The 21,364-nt window shown below is 47.1% G+C and overlaps 1 protein-coding gene across 2 annotated transcripts in view; it reads right to left on the bottom strand.

Moving 5' to 3' along the window:
• Positions 1-21,364, bottom strand: part of TOX2 (TOX high mobility group box family member 2) — a 156,571-nt gene that overhangs the window by 62,900 nt on the left and 72,307 nt on the right. For both annotated transcript variants that reach the window (XM_087750362.1, XM_087750363.1), the window contains exon 3: positions 1,289-1,534. In XM_087750362.1, coding sequence (XP_087606488.1) covers positions 1,289-1,534 — 246 coding nt within the window. The remainder of the gene's footprint in view (positions 1-1,288; positions 1,535-21,364) is intronic.

The following is a 21,364-nucleotide window of genomic DNA, read 5'->3' as shown; positions in this document are numbered from 1 at the left end:
ATGAAAATAGGGGTCAGGCAAAGGGGCTGTGCTTTAAATTAAACCAGGGAAAAATGTTTCATCTGAAACTGACCCTTTTTGTCTCAGAAATGAATGTTTTAATCACCTAAGAACCTAAAAGCTAATGCAGAGACCTAAGTAATATTTAATTTCACAGAAATGTGCCTGCGTTCAATATTGATGGGCAGAACATGATATTTTTCTTAAACACACTAACAATGAAACTTGGAGACGCATCAAGCCTTGGGATTTTCCTACACTAAGAGATAATATCCCATTTAAATATTTAAATATCACTACCTTTCAGACTGTTATCTATTCAAACAATCAACACCAAACGTTCTCCAGCTAACGCAGTGGCAGACTCGCAGGCATGCTATTTAAGTAAAATTAACTCTGTTTGATATTGATGCCTTCCAACGACATCCATGAAAATCAATGATCTTAGAGAGAAACAATGTAGAAAACTAACCATAGGGCTAAATCTGCTGAAGAGGAAAATATTATTAAACAGCAACAGTATTAATTCAATACCACTGTCAAAATCAAGTCACAACCTTTCCTCGGTGCTGCTGATACAGAAGCACCGTAAGGTCTAATTAGCCCTGAAGTTTCTTCCCAGAGCTGCACTTTACTTCATTATCCCTGCCTTATTTATCCCTACAGAAGAGTCATCTGAAACTTCACAAGGTATCCCCTTGCCACAGCGTGAGCCAAGAGGCAATTTGAGTTTGAAAGTGCAAGAGGGATCTTGTGCCCCTTGAAATCAATAGGACAGCTTTCCCTTCATGGAGCATTCGTGCTCCTCCTGCTGATGCCACTGGGGCCACCCTGGCAGCAGGACACAGGGGTGATGGGCTGGGGGCTTTTCCCAGCAGGAGAAAGGGTGCAAGGCATAGGGGCTATGAACTAGGGGCTTTGGCTGGTCACCTTCCCACGGGGTTGGAGCACATGCACTTTGCTCAGTTCAGTGAGGATATTACGTACCCAGAGGGAAACAACCTCCTCCTCTGCTCTTGAGTGGTTAATAAGGCTCAGGAAGACACCAGACTGGAAACATATAAAATTGCCACCACGAGCATGGCCACGCAGGGGACTGCAGCGTCTGCCACCGCACCCTGACCTTGGTGGGCAGGAGTGGAGCAAGGCAGGGTTGCATCACCAGCTCTTCCCAACCCCCAGTGCAAACACCTTGTCATTAACATCCTTCTACGTTCAGCTGAACTCATAACACAACATCCAGAGTGGCTTTAACAAAAGGCAGTAGTAAGAGGGGCAGGTCACTGACCGTGGGTAGCTGGCTGGAGAGAAGATGCCCATCCTGACTCAACATGTTGGAGACCATGATGGCTGGCAGGTCCATGTTCTGGTAGGGGTACGCTGGTATCAGGCTGTTCGGAGGGAGGCTGTGGCACAGGGAGTGATATCCAGTTTCGTGGTCCACCAAGTGCAGGAGTGAAGGGTCGGGGAGATTAGGAGGCGTTATGGGAGGGATCTCATAGTCTTCGTTATTCTCGTTCTGACCGTTATACGTCTATAACATGAAAAAGACATTTTGCAATGCGTCACTGCCTTGTTGCTTCAGCAGAGTGATTATTTGTGTAAGAAATACAAAAGCACATTCCAGTGGAAACGGTTTTGTTTTAATAAAAATGACATCTCCAGCCCCAGACACCAGCAGGTTGTAACTACATAGGAAGCGGGTAGTGAGTATGGCAGCACTGCACCATCCATCAGGGACACCACAGGTCCCTGCACACCTCAGATCTGCCTGGGGCATCCGCACTGCTCCCCTCTCCCATGCTGCATCCCTCTAGAACAGCTTTAGCTCGCCAAAACCTCAGCAGAAACCTCCACGCCTGGATCGCAGCCAGGCAAGCGATGCTCGCAGAGCCCGCAGCCATGAAAGAGCATGGCTGCTTCCCAACCAGCTGCTGCAATTTTAAGGCAAAGTGGGCACCCAGCTCAGCTCTTACAGTATCTACAGTTTGTATTTTCTAGAGTGTTTATGAGAATTAGCTCCGTAGAATTAACTAGTACTTGGGAACAAAATTCCTGTTGATTCTTCACAAACTCCAGCACAGAAGTTACAACTACAGAGAGAGATTTGGAAAAACAGCCATCACATGTTTTTTAAATCCTTTAAAGAAAGCCTGCATGACTCCACCACACGCGGAGATTTGTCCTTCCTTATACCCGCATCCAAATTGTACTTGGACAAGCAGTCCCTCACCTCCCTATCAATGCTCCCTCGAGGTGACCATGAACACACAGAGATGTTGGTACTCCTTGTGCTTCCCCTGTTTTCTGGTGGCTTGTTTACCTCTAAGCATTCCAATTTAGATGGAGAAAGAATATGTCATAGCACCTGTGCAATCGTTTTCACTTCAGACAAAAACGTATTGGCTTCATAATGTAACTGTGAACCTATCCAAAATTATTAATTGTCAAAGCAGAATATAATGAGTCTCTGGCAGAGAAGGCTTATTCTAAACATCTACTGTTTCACATATTATTATAGCATATGAAATTCTGATTCGCCATAGTATTATACACATGGATTTTAAGCTAAATTTCTCAGATCTCCTAGTTTCATGGTTGGATTTTGACTTAATACTTGAATTAAGAGCAAAATGCCAGATGTGTGCAAAACCAGTTAAGCACTGTAGGCTTTATTAAGCCATTGCCCCAGAGCTCACACTCAGATTCATGCTCTTCATCACCCCAGACTGCAGGGAGAAAACCCTTAATACAATAAAATAAGACCCATATTTAACCAGAATACAGAAGTCAGTGGGAGAGGCAGCGGGGAGCAAGGAGGTATCAGTGGGTAGGTGGAAGGGCTCCCAGCGGGAATGCTCCGGCACCGCCTGGAGAGACGCGTCCCCGCGGGGTGTCGGAGCAGGGGGTCACTCCTGCCTCACCCCCGGCCAGGGCTGGAAGCGGCTCACCCTCTGCTAAGCTGGGCCCCCACCTCCCGCCTCCCCTCATCCCCTTGCAAAAAGAGACAGAGAAAAGAGCAGGTACTGCACATCCCACCTGACTCTTCGTGTTCGCCTGAGATTCCCACTGGCTGCGGGGAAATATGAGTATGCAAGAAATACAAGACGGAGCTCGGGCTGAGATAGCTCTGTACCAACAGTTGTTGTTTGGGGGAAATTCAACCTCTGCTATTTTGCCAGCCAGCTTCTCTCCACCAGCGGTATTATATGGGGAAGGCAGGGGGCTGAGAGGACGTACACAACAGCAGGCAGATAGATCCCATTTAATACATCTAGTAGTTAGGTTTCTGTTTGGGCGACGCACTTCGAGGTACACCGATTCTTTCCCAGTTATTTAAGAGGATTTCGCTCCATGCTTTACGGAAAGGGATTTAAATAAATCATTGCACAGCAAACTTGTTCCTCCAACTGGTTTATTTTGGTATCAGGTATATAAGCAAGTGGCTTTGCTGTACTTAACTAAATTATGTAAAACCCACTCAAAGTTTCCTAAAGCTCTCTTCAAAACTACAAGTTCCTTGTGTTGCTGCAGAGCAGCTCACCGAAGGGCTTTGAGGTGGTTTTGTAAGGAGCGCGAAAGCCCCGTTGCCCTGCTCACCCCCCTGCACATTTCTGCCTCTGCTCTATTCAGCTGGGGGAAAAAAAAAAAAAAAAGACCTGTTTAAATTACAAAGCTTTCCGAACAGCTACAGTATTGTGCAGACATATCAAAATTAGAATCAAAGCTGTACACAATCAAAATCAGATTAGACAATATCCAATCAACATAATCAGACTTGGCGCCTGCCAGCTTTTACACCCTATCTCTATGAACAATTTTCCAAAGCAAGCTGCATTTATTCTATATGTGTTTTAAATAGATTACTAGAAAGATAAGGAAGGGAGATGAGACAGATAGACACTCGGAAGGGTGGGAAAGGGGGGTGACTTGTTGTCACACACTGTGCCTATTGACACGTCCAAGGTGATGTCTCCGTCCCCATGAAGGGTGGTCTCATGCCACGTGCACAAAAGCTGTCATCTCAAACCAGTAACACCCAAAACCCCTTTCCACCACCATGTGGGCTACGCTGCAAATTATATTTTCTATTCTTATGTTAATTTGAATTAAATTAAACAGCCAATTATATGTTATAAGGAAACATTACAAATTAGATTAGTGAGCTGGTCTGAACCCATTCATCCCACCAGGACTCCAAATGCGAGCTCAGAGAAGCTCGCTCTGCTAAAAGCCTGCCCATTACGACACACAAAAAAACACGGAAGATCTAGGATTTTCCACTGTCAAACAGATGATAGTTGTTGTGATTACACATTATTCCTTTTCAAATTAAAACACTGAAATCAGCTGAAATAAGCCTCTTCTTGCAATCCCTCTCTCAGCTCGCACTGCGGGGCAGATGGGTGCTGCTAGGAGTGTCAAACCCCTGCTTCTGCCGGCAGCGGGATGGAGCAACAGGATCAAGCCAAGCACTCTTGGAGAGGGGACAGTGCCTCTTCTCTGACTCCCTCCTGGCCCTCAGACCCCAATGCATCTCTGTGCCCCAGCTATAGGGGCTGTGCTGCAGGGCCAGGCACCGGGCATGGACCGAACTGCCCTGAGCACGGCACCGGGGTTATGCCGCATGCTTGTGTGGTGACACCAAAGGATGGCATTGCAGCAGGTACGACCAGCCTCCAACAGCAGTAAAATCATATTTAAAAACAATTTTTCCTTCTTGAAACCCAAGTTTGAACGGGGGGGGGGGCGTCCCGGACCGTCTCCATCCACCTGCAGATTCAGCGGCAGAGGACAGGGGGGTGGAGAGGAGGTGGTGTGAGGACATGAAGAGATGCATCCATCTGGCTGTGCTCATGCCACGCAGCTTCTCCACCACCCTTTTATCATGCCTTGCTGGGCCACAGCTCCCTAGATCTGTGCCTTTGGCACGGGAAGGTGGGGGGGGGGCTGTAATGGGGAGAAAGGCTCTGGTTCCCAGCAAGGTGACACCCAGGCCATGTCCAGGACCAAGAGGAGTCAGAACAGGTAGCCACACTAACAGCTGCTCACAAGCACAGGGGTGGGGACATGCTATCTGCATTCATTTGAAAGGAAAGTCAGAATTGCTGAACCCCTTCCAGGAGCACGGGGTGACTTGCACAGCAAGGTCCCATTGCCAGTGCTGCAGTGGCAGCAGCAGGCACAACCTGTGCTCCCAAAGCACCAGCGGGTCTTGGAGACATCCCAGTGTGGCCTCCTGCCACCGCTGCTCCCCACCATGGGGACGATATGCCATGATCTCCCAGGCTTCCCATACTCCTGAAGCTTTTCAGGAGAGGGAGACAGAGCGGGATATGAGACACCCAAAACCCCAGGATCTGCAGGCGACCCACATGAGGCTAGTGGGGAAGGACACAACAGCTTGTGTAGCAGGAAAAGGCTGAGAGGGAGGACAGGGAAGCGGTGGGGCTGGAAAACGGTTAAGGAGCTGGCAGGAGCAAGTCCCTGGGAGCAGAAGGTGACACAGCAGAGCCCTGCAGGATGGCCCTGGCCAAGCAGGGGGAGCAGAGCTATTTGAGGGTGAAGAAGGACACGAGTCCCTGCTTCTTGCATGAATGCTCAAGCAACAGCACTGTGCACACCCTGAGCAAAGCTGGGCTGACCAGGGCCCAGGTGGTCCTGTGGTGCATGTTTGTGGGTGCAGAAGAAGCAGGAGTTGCAGTTAAAGGCTGCCCCATATGGACATGGAGCTGAATCAAGAGAGTGGGTGGAGAACAAGAGCTTTACAGGGGAACGAGCTGGTCCCACTGTCTGTCTCCCATGTCCCAGGCATGGGAAGCCTGAGTTTTAACAGTAAAACTGGATCTTCTTTTATATGGCTGGATAAGCACCTGAATATAAGCTCATTGAGTTGTGGACGTCTTCTCTACATGCCCTTAAGCTGCATCTGAAAATTACTGTGGGTCAAGGAGAGAAGTGAGGAGCTCTCACTCCAGACTGTCAGCATCCAGCGATGAGCAAGCTGCAAACAGTGCCGAGCGTTTTCACAGCAAGTATCTACCATTGCTGTAACGCAGTGCAAACCCCCGCAACAAAGGAGCATGCTTCTGCTGCTGCTCCAGGGTGGGAGAGAAACAATCCCACCTTTCTTCTGCTCTTATCAGCGGGCTACACCAGGCAGCGTTGGGGGAAGGTCAGGCAAGGGGTGCCAGAGCCAGAGCTGCCCTGCAGCCCCCCGGACTGGATGTGTGGCAGGTTGGGGGGCTGCCCTGGGAGCAGGCAGCAGGGCAGGTAGTGACAGCTTCAGCCATGAAGCCTTCTTGTCTGCTTTGAGAAACCCAGGCCACATCGCTCAGCTTTTTTACAACACCCCGGGATGTATCTGCAGCCGATCACCAGCACACCTGAGACTGATGGGGTGTGCAGGGATGGGAATGGAGGCACCTGTTTGCAGCTCTCACTTTGATCCATTCAAGGCATTAGGCCAGATTTCCACTTCTTCTGGCTCATGTATACTAAGCCCAGACATTTCTCTGCCTTGCAGCATGCTAGAGCCCAGCACAGGAGAAGGTTCTCAGGCAGGAGGCGGCTTTGGGGACTGGTCTGTCGATGGCCAGCAGCTCGTCTCTGCTGCAAACACGGAGCACATCTGTGGATTATCAACATGGCCTGGGTGTCCCTCTCCTCTGTGTTGCGAGATGGCCCAATGGGCATGGCGAACCTGTGCATCCTCTGCCACTGGACTCAAAACCACACTCAATGTTGCTGCTGCTTTGTCTTTCACTCCTACACCGTACCTCCTCTTCAACTGCAAATAAAGCCAAGCCCTGGTGGCTCCCGCCAGCCACCCAGTAACAAAACTACCCTGCCTAAGGATGGACCTGAGCCCAGGGAAGTCTTCCCAGCAAGCACAGTGAAGAGGGAATGTTTTGGATCCCTCCACCCACCCCTGTGCAGTGGCCAGGGGGCTCCACACATCCATGTGATCTGAGATTAAGGGATGTCCAGGTGCCTTAATGCAGTGCAGCTCTTGAGGGATTCAGCCAAAGCCATAACCACAGCCGTGTTTGAAAGGACACTGAGAACTCGCCATGAGGTGACTCAGGAGGGAGCTACAAGCGTTGAGCACGTCTACAGATTAAGCCTTCAGCTTTCTCCTGCCTTTCCCCTCTTGGGAGGGGAGGGAAGTGCTGTCATTCCTTACAAAACACTCTACAGCCGGCCAGCACCATCTCTTCACTGCGTGTTAGTATTAATCATAGAGGACATGACTTGACCTGGGAAACTGTTCTCCTCAGCAGCACGGCAAATGTCCAGTGACCCCAATTCTCCACTGAGTCATGTTCTGTGTGATTATCCACGAGGATCCAGGAGTTGCAGCCAAGCATTGATTCAGAGAAGTATTATTCACAGTGAGAAGGATAGAGATTTGCAGTATTATTGCAGGTAAATATTTGCCCTGTCAAATAACATTCAACAGTAAATATGAGCCTAAGAGAGAACATTTATTCTTGGTAAGGTACAAGGAAATACGTAGGCTAGTGTGATCCATCCCACTCTAATCACCCAGATGACACAAAACACCATGGACTCAATGATCCTTATGGGTCCCTCCCAACTCAAGATATTCTGTGGTTCTATGACTGTACCATCCCTCATCTACTAACTAGGTTTTTCCTGCAGCTAACACAAGAGCTTACTGCCGTAGGAATGTGACCCTCTAGACACCTCAGAGATTAGGTGGGTCTAAGCAGACCAAAAGCAGCCTGGCAGATCTGCAAAGTAAGGAAAACATTGCTGTTTGTGAGGCTGAGAGGTTGTAGCCAAGGGCTACACCTCGAGCTCCTGGTGTGCATGAAGAGCAGGGAGGACATGTAGCTTATGGGCTGCCCACGCCGTCCCATGAGCAGCAATGGCAATCCGCACCCTCCCACCCGAGCCCAGGCAGACATGGGGACGGCAGCAGGACCTGGGGCCCGAGGGCTGTGTCCCCAGGGAGAGCACTCCTCTCCTACCAGCACCATGAGCTCTACCAGCGCAGATGCAGAAACACAACCAGGTGGTTTGTGGGGTATCTCGATTGCACCAAAGCTGGATGATGCATCGGAGTGGGTCAGAAGCCAGATAAGAACATTGCTTTTTCATACAGAGACTTTGCTTACTTCTCTTACATACATACGAAAGGATTCGCTGTGTGCCAGTGTTCACGCAAGCTGCAGGGCATGCCAGGTTGAGAGAAGATCTTGGGCCTTATAAAGAGGAAAAGAGTCCAAACACGATGAATAAGTGAAAACCAAAGCTTAATGAAGGCAAGCCACCCTGCATATCCTTGAAAGCCTCTGAACTGCTCTCCCACCACATATATTACTCAGCACAGGCATGATCATATTTGCAAGGAGGGGATTTTGATACATTTCTCCAGCACGTGAACCACAGAGGTTTCCTGCTTGGCGCAAAGTACTGAATCCATGGGGACAGAAAAGATAGTTCAGGTGGCAGGAGAAGGTGTAAGTCACTTGGACATTGCAAACTATAGAGAAATGCTCTGCAGCCAGCAAGGGAAACGGCTTGGTGCTCGTTGCAGGGTGACCGGGGCGGCTGCGGGCAGAGGTGCAGTCCCCTTGGGCACCACTTCTCCGGGAGGGATGCCGGAGGGCTGCGCTCGCACCTGTGATTCCCAAAGCCCTGTGCCAAGAAGTGAAGTAGTGCTGATTTTCCGCGTCAGCAGCTCTGGGTCTTAGGAATGGAAATTGATTTGCCCCGTCTTTGCACATGGAGATCCAGCGTGTGAATAGCAGGGCCAATGAATTACTTGGGTAGAGTTGGATAAATACTGTAAAGACGTATTTATTAAGTCAGTCACATACAATCTACAAATTGTCTTTGAAGTGTTCCCAGCCCCTTTTACATTAATTTTCACATGCTCAGGTTTTTGACTACGGGAAAGTGGTTGAAAAGGGAAAAATGAGTTCTTGCATGAACATAAATGTGCATTGGAAGCGTCTGCACAATCTTCGGTAACAGGCAGCCACACCGGGGAGGCTGGGAGCACAGCAGAGCAGCAGGCAACCTGCGGGAAAGCTGGGCTCTGCCTACCTCTGTGCTCCTCTTCCATACCTGTAGCAGTGGGTTTTTAAATCCCAAACAAATGCCAATTCACCCAAAGAGCAAGCACAGACCTCCACATTCCCCGTTTCTCACCGTTTCCTCCTATCGTGCAGGCATTGCTCTGGTGCAGACGCTGCATGCTACGACAACGCACAGCGGAAAGCCAGCCTCCAGCTCCACCGCAGTGCTACTGCACAGCTTCACCTTTCAATGGAGCTGGATGTTTAACTTCTAACTTTACATGAGTTGAGCTTGTCCTATCACCTATAGACACAAATCCCATGCAGTAACACAGCCATGGGTCTTCCAAAAGCTGAACCTGCCGGAGGGTTTCAATCAAATTTGACAGCACAAATAAAAGTCTCTTTTCTACAAGTTTCGTAAAACCATATGTGCACAGAAGGGAGATACCAGGGTCCTAAATATTCATGCTTGCCCTAATAATCTTTGATCTCTTTGGCCAGTTGCTACAGCAGCGAAGGGATGGCTGTGATGTGGTGCTGTGGTGCTCAGCAGGATGGGGACCATGAAGGGAAGCAGCCAGGAATATTCAGAGGGAACAGAAAATCTCAGTTCACTCAGAAAGATAAAGTTTTGGGAGGCATGCACCCAATTCTGCTGCTCACCGGAGAAGTTTTTTTTGTTTTACATGCCACAAAGCCAGAAACAACATTCTTGGGACTGTCTGTCCTCAACCTGTCCATTGGTACCTCATTTACGTGGGCTAGAAACGAAGAACAAGCTACCAATTATTAATAATCATCTGTATGATAGACAATCCCCAAGATTCAATCTGGGTGTGAAGCATGGCCATGCATTTCTGCCGCATCCCTTTCAATGTAAATAAGAGATTACAGTCAGTTTTTATATTGTCCAAGCTGCGGTTGACCTGCATCACCACTTCACCAAAAAAAGCTAAAAATAATGGAGTTCTATGAAGAATTTATAGCAAAAGAAATCAGCCCTATTGTAGGCTTTTAAAAAGGCTCCCAACTCCCTCTCTCCCCCCCACTTTTTTTTTTTTTTTAATCAGTATCTTATCCAGAACTGGAATCCTGTCAAGAATAGTGGATAGCAGAGAACTATAACTTCTTATTATGTGTATAGTGATTTTATGAATTCAGTGGGGAATGAAATGCAATTTTGTCAGACTTGTCTGTGTTCATAATGACCAAGTCAAATTAATCATCGTGGATAATACTCCTGTGTCAGCCATTCAAGAGATTTTTTAATAGAATTTTTCTGATTCATGTCTTGCAGTACATCAGATCTGTAGTAATGCAGGCACTTCTAAAAATCAGTGCAATTATGGCTTCTTGTTGGCCTGTCAATTTCCTGGAATAAAAATGTCTCTGCAAAAGTCATATACTGTATATAAACCAAAATGGAAAACAAAAATATAGTTACAATTAGACTTGATTTTTTCTAAAGATTTAATATCTTTTTGAGGCCATTATTTACAGGCAATAGATAAAGCTACAGTGCATGATGCTGAAGATGGACTGGTTTATCACAACACATACCAATTTTGTCCTGGTTGTCATTCTTCCTTTGATTGCCCTATGAGTTAGTGTTTTTGCAGGCATGGAAATGACTATCCCATAGAACAAACAGGGGATAGGTAATGGGCTTGCAGTCAAATTATTGTGTTTATTAAAAATGTATCCAGGAAAGCCCACACAGATCCCAGAGGGCTCTTGTTCAGGAAAATCTCTGGTTCAAGAAAAGGTTACAGTTACCATAAAGGCAGATATACATGCATGGAAGCAGCAGTGCAGCATGCAATGGTATATAAAGGATTGTAATGCTGCATTTATCCTTCTGGGGAACAGAGAGAGAGAGACAGACCTCTAATTCCCCAGTGACACAGACAAAAATGAGTTTTGGAAGTAGTTACCCCCAGGAATAAAGAGGAAGAAAAACGTAATCCACTGCAGATATCTCAGCCTTTCCCCCTTTCACTGCAAGGCAGCAATTGCCTTGTAAGAGAGTGCAGGGAAGGGCTCTGTCAGAGCCACTGCATGTCCCAAAAGAGAGCTCCACTTGAACCTGCTGGGACAACTGTCCCTCCAGATCCACCTTCTCATGCCACCAAGTACATCCTGGGGAGAAAAACTCTCAAAACCACTTGCAGGGAGGAATGGAAACCCACAACCACATACTATCCTCCCAAGAACTCAAGACCTATGTAAGCAATCAGACCAGAAGTTTGTCTGGTCAAACATGCTGACCTAAAAATTAGCCAATACTAGCTAGTGTTTTGGAGATCTAAAACTCCCTAGTGAACAATTATGGAACTCCTCAGAGAACAGAACAATTCATCCCTCCCTTTCACCTACCTCATCTGGTTTTATCGTTCTTTCACCTCCTTGGATCTCTATTACATTCTTGACATCAACATCTAGCGGTAGGGAGTCCCCCAGGCTCCTTACGAAACTCTCCCAAACCTACCGCTTTGCAGATTTGCTGTTGTTACTTCTCTGAAATGCCATTTTCACGAAACAGAGCATGTCCAGGCATCACCTTCCTCTGTCCCATGCTGTCCTGATCCATGCTGGGGTATTCACGTTACGGCACACGTGTGCTACATCCGGATCACTCATCTCCAGCTCTGGAGGCTGAACTCCATAGGGCAACACCGCGTCCCTACAGCGAAGACCTTCAACTTCAAATAAGCAGACAGGATATTAAGGCTCAAAGTCTGCTGACAGTGTTTTCAGAAGCATTCAATATTGGCTTATGCAACCGTCGGCAATAACCAGAGCTCCTGAAAACTCTTTGTCGTATCTTCATAAGCAGGGCCAGGAGTGTAAGGCATCGTTGATGCGTAGTTGCTCCTGGACCACCCGTAGCAATATCTAGCTTCACCTATGTTTTAGTTACTTACCCATACTGACAAGAGAACTGTTTCATTTCACTACGTGGTTTTGTGGTTATTCTTCCCTATTTTTTTCAAAGCAAACGTGGCAGTGCTCCAGGGAAAGCTAGATGTGCAAGCTCCGCTCCACGTCGGCAAAGTGTACCCTCTGTCATCTGTCTCACAATCAGCCTCCTTAAAATTGTTTATAATGATTTTTGCCTGTTTTTAAAATATATTGAAGGGACTGCACATCCAGCGCGAGAGGAGCCAATGGGGATCTAAAATTAGATCAGCTGGGCCAGACTGATATAACCCCTTTTCTTTTCTTCACTCGTATCTCGCCTGGAAGCAAATACAAGGAATATGATAATATTCTACTCAAGAATATCATGCATTTCTGGGAATTATTTGAGGAGTACAGATTTTACATAATTGTCTTTTTTGTCTCATGGCATACTGAACTTGCATAATGAGATCAGTGCACTTCACAGGAATTCATTGTTGGACTGTATGGATTTGGTATTTTGTGTTGAGCCAAGGGTACGTTATATAATGATGTATAATGCACTGTAAGCGGGTCAGGAGATAAGGCGGCCTGAAAACAGTGGTGGAGTGCATGCAAGGAAGAATTAGTAAAAAGCACTCTAAGCAATTAATTCAACCTGGCTTCAGTCGAGCAAGAAGGACCCAGAGCAGGAAGGAAACTATATTCTGTACCATTCCTGTCTCCTTTCGGTTTTCATCTTGGAGAGTATTTCCCTTATGCTCAAAACTGAAGGTGTGAGGTTAAGGGATTAAAAAAGCCTTTGTGGCACACTTTGCATGGATGTTTTGTAGCAAGTTTTTCAGAGTTTTATCTCAAAGGATATATCCTAGCCCTCAGCAAACAGCCAGCAGAGCCGTACTCTGTGCTGCAGGTAGTGCAGCAAATACTGCTTTACCTAGATGTCTGCAGCAAGATCCTCCAGCAAAGCCATAATGGCAACATGACCCATCTTGAATCAAGTCTTTTTTCTCCCAGATGTGCCATGATTATTTTTTTTTTACTCCCATCAGCAAAGACAAATTTTCAAATGAAGCCCTGTGCGGTCCTCCCACCCCAGGGCACATCCGCAGCTGCCAGCACTGGTGTTTGCAAGGCGTTGAGACATGTGTGTACAACTGAGAGTACACTACCAGCCAAATTGCAGAAGAAAACACTGCAAATCCCTTGCTAGAGCCTGAGGGGGCAATCTGCAGTTTTTTCCTAAGTGGTCCTACACTACACCTGGTTTTCTCTCATCACTATACATACTGTCTTCCCATATGCAACCAAAGTACTTAACCCTGGGCTGTCCTTCTAGTACACAAACGAATCTTCACAGCACTTGGAGTGTCGATGCCGCTCATGATCCCAGCCCAAGCCTACGAAGGCAGAGCAAAGCTGCTATTGAACAGTAACAGCTCTTGGTACTCTTGCCTACAAAGTGAGGGTATCAGCCAGATGAAATCACAAACAGGGTCAACCCCAGGACATGTGCAAAATTTCTAGTTATTTAATGCTGTGAGCCAGGCCAGCATGGCCAGCGGCGGCAGGGATCAGGCCAGGACCTTTGAAGCCCAAAGCATCGCTCACCACAAATATGATCAGGTTCGAGCCCACACGCTTTCGAAGTCAGACTTGGGACCCCAAAGCAAATTGGCAAGAAGACTACATATATTAAAAAAAAAAAAGGTAATAAAATCCAACAGAAGCAGTGGCACCCCCCTCCCCACTGCCCAGATTTGACGTGTCTGATTAGCACGGGGAAGGCAGAGATGTGGGGAGAGCTTGCATAATGTGGTGCAATCTAGCACCTCCCCCAGGGTGCCCAGCTGCTGCAGAAGCAATTTCACAGCTCATCATCCATTATGAGATTAAAATAATTTTTTTTCCTCCCGTGAAGTATTAATAAATTGTGCAGGCAGACCAGAGTTAGTGCCATTTACACAAATGGTAGTGAGTCACCCACCTAGTTATTTCTTAATGGATTGAGTATCTGTTTTCCTCCTTATCCTGTAATTTAAAAAACTAAATACACAAACCTGTTTATTTGTCTCATCAGGCCCTGAGCCAGCTTTTATTAAGCCTAGAGATACTGGGGCAATGGCAGAGCTGCTGCCTCCCATGGATCTGCCCCAGCACTTTACAAGGGAACAATACCAAAACATCCACGTTGATCAATGTGAAAGGGGAAATGCCTACAAAAAAGTCCAAGACACATTGAGATCCCTCCCAGAATTCACTTACTTTCCCTTCTGGGGGAAAACTCACTGAGGCATCGCTGATATAATGCGGCTTCCTTGGTACACATAGTGAAGATGTAAAGCCATAGTCAGAGCACCACTAATGGCTCTTTGAACATCTCTGCTTTATTATGGTATCAGACGAAGCAGGCATGTTTAATGTTTAAACTTCCAACGACAAATGCCTTCAGCAAATATGTTTTATGTATTTATTCAGTGCTTCTTAAGCGCCTGTCGCCTTAGCAGCTAAGGTGCTGCTTACCTTTTTTTTTATTTTATTTTATTAAAATTAAGAACATATCAATGCTTTGTAAAATACCACCTTCTTCTCTCCCCTCTCTCCTCTTTATCCCCAAGAGAAGCCTGAAATCCTTTACCCATCCATCCACTGCAAAACATTTCAGACTGCCAGGAAGTTGCCGAAATGGGAAAAGGAAATTAACTGAAATCACCAGCGCAATAAATCAGCCTCCCACGTTATCCCAAAGACCCTCAGCCCCAGAATCTGGCTCCAGCACACAGGAGAAGTGCCAAAGCCAGATACCTCTGAGTCAGCTCTGCCAAAGTAAACCCTGAGATGAGATGGCAAGAGCATCTACCTGATTTCAATCGCAATGACTGGGTTTAGGCGGGCCCTGCCTCCAAAGCCAGGGCAGGCAACGTCCGTCTGCAGCTAAGCATGACCTGGGTTTCATAGAATCATAGAATGCTTTGGGATGGAAGGGACCTTTAAAGGTCATCCAGTCCAACCCCCCCTGCAATGGGCAGGGACATTTTCAACTAGATCAGGTTGCTCAGAGCCCCATCTAGCCTGTTCTTGAATGTTTCCAAGGATAGGGCATCTACCACCTCTCTGGGCAGCCCGTTCCAGTGCTTCACCACTCTCATCGTGAAAATTTTTTTCCTTATATCTAGTCTAAATCTACCCTCTTTTAGTTTAAAACCATTACCACTTGTCCTGTTGCAGCAGGCCTTGCTTAAAAGACTATCCCCATTTTTCTTGTAGCCCCCCTTTAGGTACTGAAAGGCCGCAATAAGGTCTCCCCGCAGTCTTCTCTTCTCCAGGCTGAACAACCCCAGCTCTCTCAGCCTTTCCTCATAGCAGAGGTGTTCCATCCCTCTGATCATTTTTGTTGTGGTTGGTCAAAGGAGATATTAAAGATTAACTATTAGATCGGGATGCCTCACTCCTTGCAGACCCTAAATATGCAAAACTCATCAATGTGCCAGTCCTCCCAGTCCATGAGATGTCAAGATAATCACCTGGGACCTCTCTCTACCTCCTTTGCATTTACGGAGCTTCTGGGCGCCACAATTACAAGCCTTCCTTCACAACCACAAGTGCAAGAATTTTATTCATTTACTCACTTATCCAAAGCAGAAGCCGTCATGTCACAAGAGCACAAAGGTGCTGGGCTGCTAGGGAAAGCACGAAGCACCAAGAGACTCATGACAAAATTGTGAGAAGTGTAACATGGTGCATGGCCAAGTATCCAAATCCCCAGTGTAGGTGTGAAAATCTCAGCCTTAAGCCTCCAATATGTGAATTTTGGGAAACAAACAGATTTTATCTTTAACAATTTTAACAATTTTTTTTCTTTAATAAAAACAGGCTTATGTATGGTATCTAAAAAAAGGCAGGAACACACACATTGCTGTGAGGGGCTCATCTATGTCCTAAATCACAGATACTCATCAAATACCTTCTAAAGCGTTAAGCACTCTGGACAAAATGAATAGCTAGAGTAGGTACCATCCTTTCAGGAGGAAAGCAAAACAGAAAACCATCAAATTAACAATCAAAATAGCAATATTTCCCTAAAGTAATGACAACTTCTCATCTAGAAGGACACCCAGGACACCAAGCTGCTGGTCACAGCCAGGAGCCTGTAGCAGTGATCATCTCTAACACTGGTGGTGAGAAAGGACCGTTCTAGGCATTGGCAGCTCTAGAGGCAACGGACAGCATTTGTTGACACAGGGAAGAGCTTTGCAGAGGAGATGAAGGTGCAAGAGGACTCACATCAACACCAGCATGACCTTCATGGCATGACCACAAGGGACCCAACCCAACACACAAGGCATGAGGCGGGAGGCACACCATTAGCAGCTGCATCCAAAGAAAACCAGCCCCTGTCTGGAGGCCAAAACAACTGAAACACTTGATTCATTAAGCAGCTGGAGAGCTTTTTCTATTATTTTTCCTAGTTTACAACATGCCAGGTAGAACCTGAATTGTTCCAAGGGAAATGGGCAGAGGTGGAAGAACCAAAATGAGAGAGATGCTAATGGAAAGGGGGGGAGGTTCTGAGCACAACAGGGCTGCAGGTAACAAGGCCAAAACATCGACCCCATGATAAAAATTCACATTTGCCCAGTGTACTCAAGGGCTTCAGCTGCCATCTTTCAAACCCAAGCGCACACAAAGCCTAGATATTTCCGCAAACCTGTGACGACTCAGAGCTGAGTGCTTCTATTGCTAATACTCGTACCAAACCAGGCACCTCAGAGTCCTACTTGGTGTTACCAAAAAGCGTCATCCCAGTCTAGCCCCTAATATGATAGAAATGGGACAGATCCTTTCGAGGAAGATTACTAGAGAAGCCTGGCTGCAAGCTAAGCTGCATCAGCTTTCACCATTTCTCCTCCCATCCCTAATCTTTACATCAAATAACAGGAATCTCTTTCCAGACTGGAACAAAGTGAGGCAGAAGTTGGCAATCAAGGATCGCATGCATAAAAGAAAAAACACGCAAGTAGAAGAGAGTAGGTGTCTCTAACACACATGTTGCAGCACATCCTCGATGCAGAAATCTGGAAACCAGGGCAAGCAGAAAAATTACCCTGCATGTTCAAATCGCAGTGTTTCAAAAATTAAACACCATAGCATGAGTTGTTCAAAGAGCTTCAGAGTTTTCTGCATTTTACAGAGTGGCTTTCCCTTTTTGATCCCCAGCATCTCTGCGCGAGCATGATAAATTCATTCCTGAAGTTGCATTCAAGTGCCCAATAATTTCCATCCTTTCCTTGCAGCTCCTCTCTTGACATTTCATGACCAATTTTCTCGGGAAAAAGTTAAAGGACTGAGCTCACAGAGTTTTGCTGACTAGTCTTTTGTGCATGCAAACCCACACACGACTGCACGCAGAGCGCTGTGCTTGTTCAGGGGGGTGGAGGAAACATCACATTTGCACAAGCAGCACCGTTAACTGCACCTGCAAGAAGGCATGCAAATATTCATGCAAAAATACACAGCTTTCAACTTTCTAATACTCGGGTGAGCAAACATCCTGCTGATTTTGTGAAATGGGGCTCCTACAGCTTTGCTATTTTTGATGTAAATAACGATGTTTCCCTTTCACATGTTCAGTGCAGGGAAATCTGCTCTGGGATGAAGGGTGGGCAGGTGAGGACCACACATCTTCCCTTTGATACCGGTGCGGGCTCCCCGGCTTGTAGCATCCTGACCTGCACGCAGAGGAGTGTGACCTGCTACTACCTTGTGCCCCATCTGCTTGCAGAAGTGATGGGCATCCTCCTCCAGCTGGTGGTGGAAACAAGCACCTTTTGGGTATTTGCTTCCAAAATGCACTAAGAATTGCTGATGCCTGGGAAAAAAAGCTCCTTGAGAGAAAATCAGCCCCTGGCTTCGAGCACGGCGTGGGGAGCACAAGCGCTCAGCGCCACGTAGGTGTCTGGTTTTCTTTAGAAGTCATCTGGAATTCTTAAAATAAATTGGCTAAATTGTCTTCCAGAGACTGATGACTTTTTTTTTTCTTCCCTCCTTAATAAACTTTCAGGACTATCTTTATTGTTATGTCTAATTTTAGAGAAAACTAACATTTCCTGAGATTCAATTTCTCTCATAATTGTTGGAAGGAAACTAAATTGTCTGCTGTAAACATTCACTGTATTGTGTGAAAAGTATCTTTATTACAGCCCACTGGGAATATTAATAAAATTCCCAATCCTAGCCCTTCCTCACTTTTTTTTTTAAGCTCGCTCTTTTCTCTTATATACCCATTAATGTCAGTTCAAACATTCTGCAGGCGAGATATGAGAACTTAAAATATATTATTTAACAATCAAGGGCAGAATAAAGACTTGTGAGCAGTAAGATCCTTTCTGCCTTCTCTTTCGGTGCTTTCTATTACAGAAAATGAGAATGGCTATTCCATTTGTCTGTGTGCGTGCTTAGAGTTGATGAAAAAAATCTCATTAGTTTAGTCTGACATATACTCAATACAGTCTATGTACATATTTTTTTTCATTTTATTCTACAGCTGCAAAATGATACTAAATTTCATCAGATTGGAACAAAAACTGTGGTCTTGGAACATTTCCCTTTAAGGGTCTTATATTTATTCAGAATTCATGAATCATTTTCCAGTAATACAACTATAATTATTCTTAAAGTGTTATGTTTGAAGGTTTAATACGAAATACTTGCAAAAAGCTCTTTTTCACTTTGATAGTTTGTAATCTTCATGGTAATCAGATCAGTTAGCTTCTTCACACAGCAGCCAGGAAAATACAATTTAATATGAATCTCATACTCTTCACTCATGTTTTAATTAAAGTAATAAAAGCCAAGTCATATTTTGCCCTTTACAGTGTACACAGATGTATAGACCTGAGCTATACAGCATCAGCTCAGACACTTTTGATGGCTGCTGATGGATTTCCTAGTTGGAGATAAATTTAATTCAGGCTCGCTCGGAGGCTGCTGATCGTGAAAGCGGTGTCACCAACGAGCGAGACCCAGCATGGTCCTTGGCAGAACCACGATAGGGGTGATGGTTGCGCGGGCCAAACGCAGAGCTCTGGGTCACCACCTTTCACCCCACCAGCAGGAGCTAAGACTGCTGTGATAGCAGTCCTTCAGCTGGGTCCAGTGCCAGAGTATACCTCCCTGCCAAAGTGCATCCCTAACTGTCTCTGATTTTTGGTTCCCCTCATAGTTCTGACCAGACTGGCCTGGTGCATCACCAGACAGGGAAAGATCTAAGCCTTCCCCAAAGGAGAAGAACGACATAGGATGGGTGACATGCATGCTCCCCTCCCTGGGTACCTGCAATGCACGCTCCTCACCCGTGGTACCCACATTGCATGCTCGCCTCCTCCCTGCTTACCTGTATCACACGCTTCCTTCTCCCGGGCACCAATGGTGCATGGTGCCTTGCACCTGCATTGCGTGCTCCCCTCCTGGGTACCCCCAACACATGCTCCCCAGCCGGGGTTACCCATGGCACCTACGCTCCCCTGCCCAGGTAGCTGTTGGCTGCACCCGCTCTGAGCAGCTCAGGCTTCAAGAAGGGGGATGCCATAACTGAACAAATCCCGCCACAGAAGCGTAAGAGCTAACACAACCGACCCATCGTGTGCAGGTGCCAAGCCAGCCCATTCTCATGGGTTGGCTCCCCATGAGGTCCCACCACTTTGCTAGAGCAGCGAGGGGTTGGGTACCAGGCAAGCTGCCACAGCACTGCTGGACACCAGTTCGGGCCCACGGTTCTGCCCAACCGCATGAGCAAGTAGAGGCTGGAGTGAACGCCTGACTCCGAGTGTGAGGAGCTGGATGGCCTCACTCGGGATACCTAACCCTCATCATGCTCCAGTACTCACAGAGCTCTGAGATGCTCTGCTGAGTGGGTCAGGCCACGGTGGGGCTGGAGTGGAGCCCAACCCCGCAGGCACCCAGGGCAGCCCCAGAGCCGACATGGAGCAAAGGGCTCATTCTGCAGCTGGCTGAGGCTATGGAGGGGTCTTCCTTTCTGCACAGGCCTTCATCCAAACTCTGAAGTGGAAGATAACACTCTCCTGCTGGAAGTAAGCGGCTCCCCACTTAATCACTCTGTCGTGATGGCAGACCCAAACACCGGCTTGGGCCAGGGCTCCGATGAGAAGAGAAGAAGTAATCAATCAGTTGGGAAATGAAATCCCAAGAGCAACTCGCTGGGCTTTTTTTCATATTCCTGCATTCCATGATGCTACATTTCCACAAATAAACAGTTTTCCAAAGCCACTCCCCAGAGATCCATTACAGAAGCAAACCAACCTCTGCAGGAGCCAACACCAAACCCCCCAACAGGACTCAGCAGAAAATCTTGCTCGTCACAGCTAACCGATAGCAATGTTATCGCATTATCAGAGCTCAGCATCAATCGTTAGCATGTAAAGACCTGGCTCCATGTCACACTGTGTCACAGCAGGTAATTTGGGAGACAAGCGGCGAGGAATTAGCACAGTGCAAGGAGCTGGAGGATCTGAAGGCAGAAACAGTTTGTGCATAAAAGCTCTGGGATTGCCTCTGTCTGATGTGACAGCCACCACTCAAGAAAAACCCAGCACCCTCCCAGGAGCCGTGGTGGCTGACCAGAGGGGCACTGTCAGGGGGTTTAAAGCACACATAAGCACTGAAGGTGCTTCGAAGGTGACCTGCTCCCTCCAGAGCTGCCCCAGGTTCCCCAAGGTGTAGGTCTCCACCTTGCCCTGGGCCATGCTGACCATCAAAGGCAGCAGCTTGGCATACACCACGTGCAGTCCCTTTACAGCGGCACTGAGCACAGTGGGAAATCTTTGATAAAGTGACACTTTGTTTGCTAGAGCATACTGCACACCACCTTTCTCTATATTTTGATGCTATTTTATGAACTGTTGGCTTTACGAGCTCATCAGCATTGCTGGACTGCCAGCCCATGTGTCCTCATGCCACAGGAGTCACCATGCACAGCAGCAGATACTCTTCAGTGTTATTCAGTTTGACCAGACCTGAGCTGTGCCCCACGGTGCTCTGAAGCAGTCCCAGTTACTCAGTCTCCTTCACGTTCCAGCACACAGGGAGTATTTCTGGAATCTCAGGTCCACATTTCCTTCAGCCCCACTGATGGGCATCATGGCATTTTGGTGCCAAGAAACACCCACATTCAACCCCCTATCAGAACTCCTCTTGGTATCAAAATCTTCTATATGTAAAACTTCGACTCAAGATGCAGCAGCAGCAAATGCTGTTCCTCAGTGGGATACAGATCATCCTGCTGCTCCCCTTTCTCTGCCAGCCCCTGGGTACCCACCACCTCCCCAGCCCCCAGGCAGGTGGACCATGGGCTGGAGCTGTGCTGCCTCCAGCTCTGGACCGCTCTCCCGCAT

The sequence above is a fragment of the Nipponia nippon genome, unplaced genomic scaffold (assembly GCF_047370975.1).
Source record: "Nipponia nippon isolate SJK-2023a ecotype South Korea unplaced genomic scaffold, ASM4737097v1 scaffold_13, whole genome shotgun sequence".
NCBI lineage: Eukaryota > Metazoa > Chordata > Aves > Pelecaniformes > Threskiornithidae > Nipponia > Nipponia nippon.
This window is presented reverse-complemented; position numbering and strand designations above follow the sequence as displayed.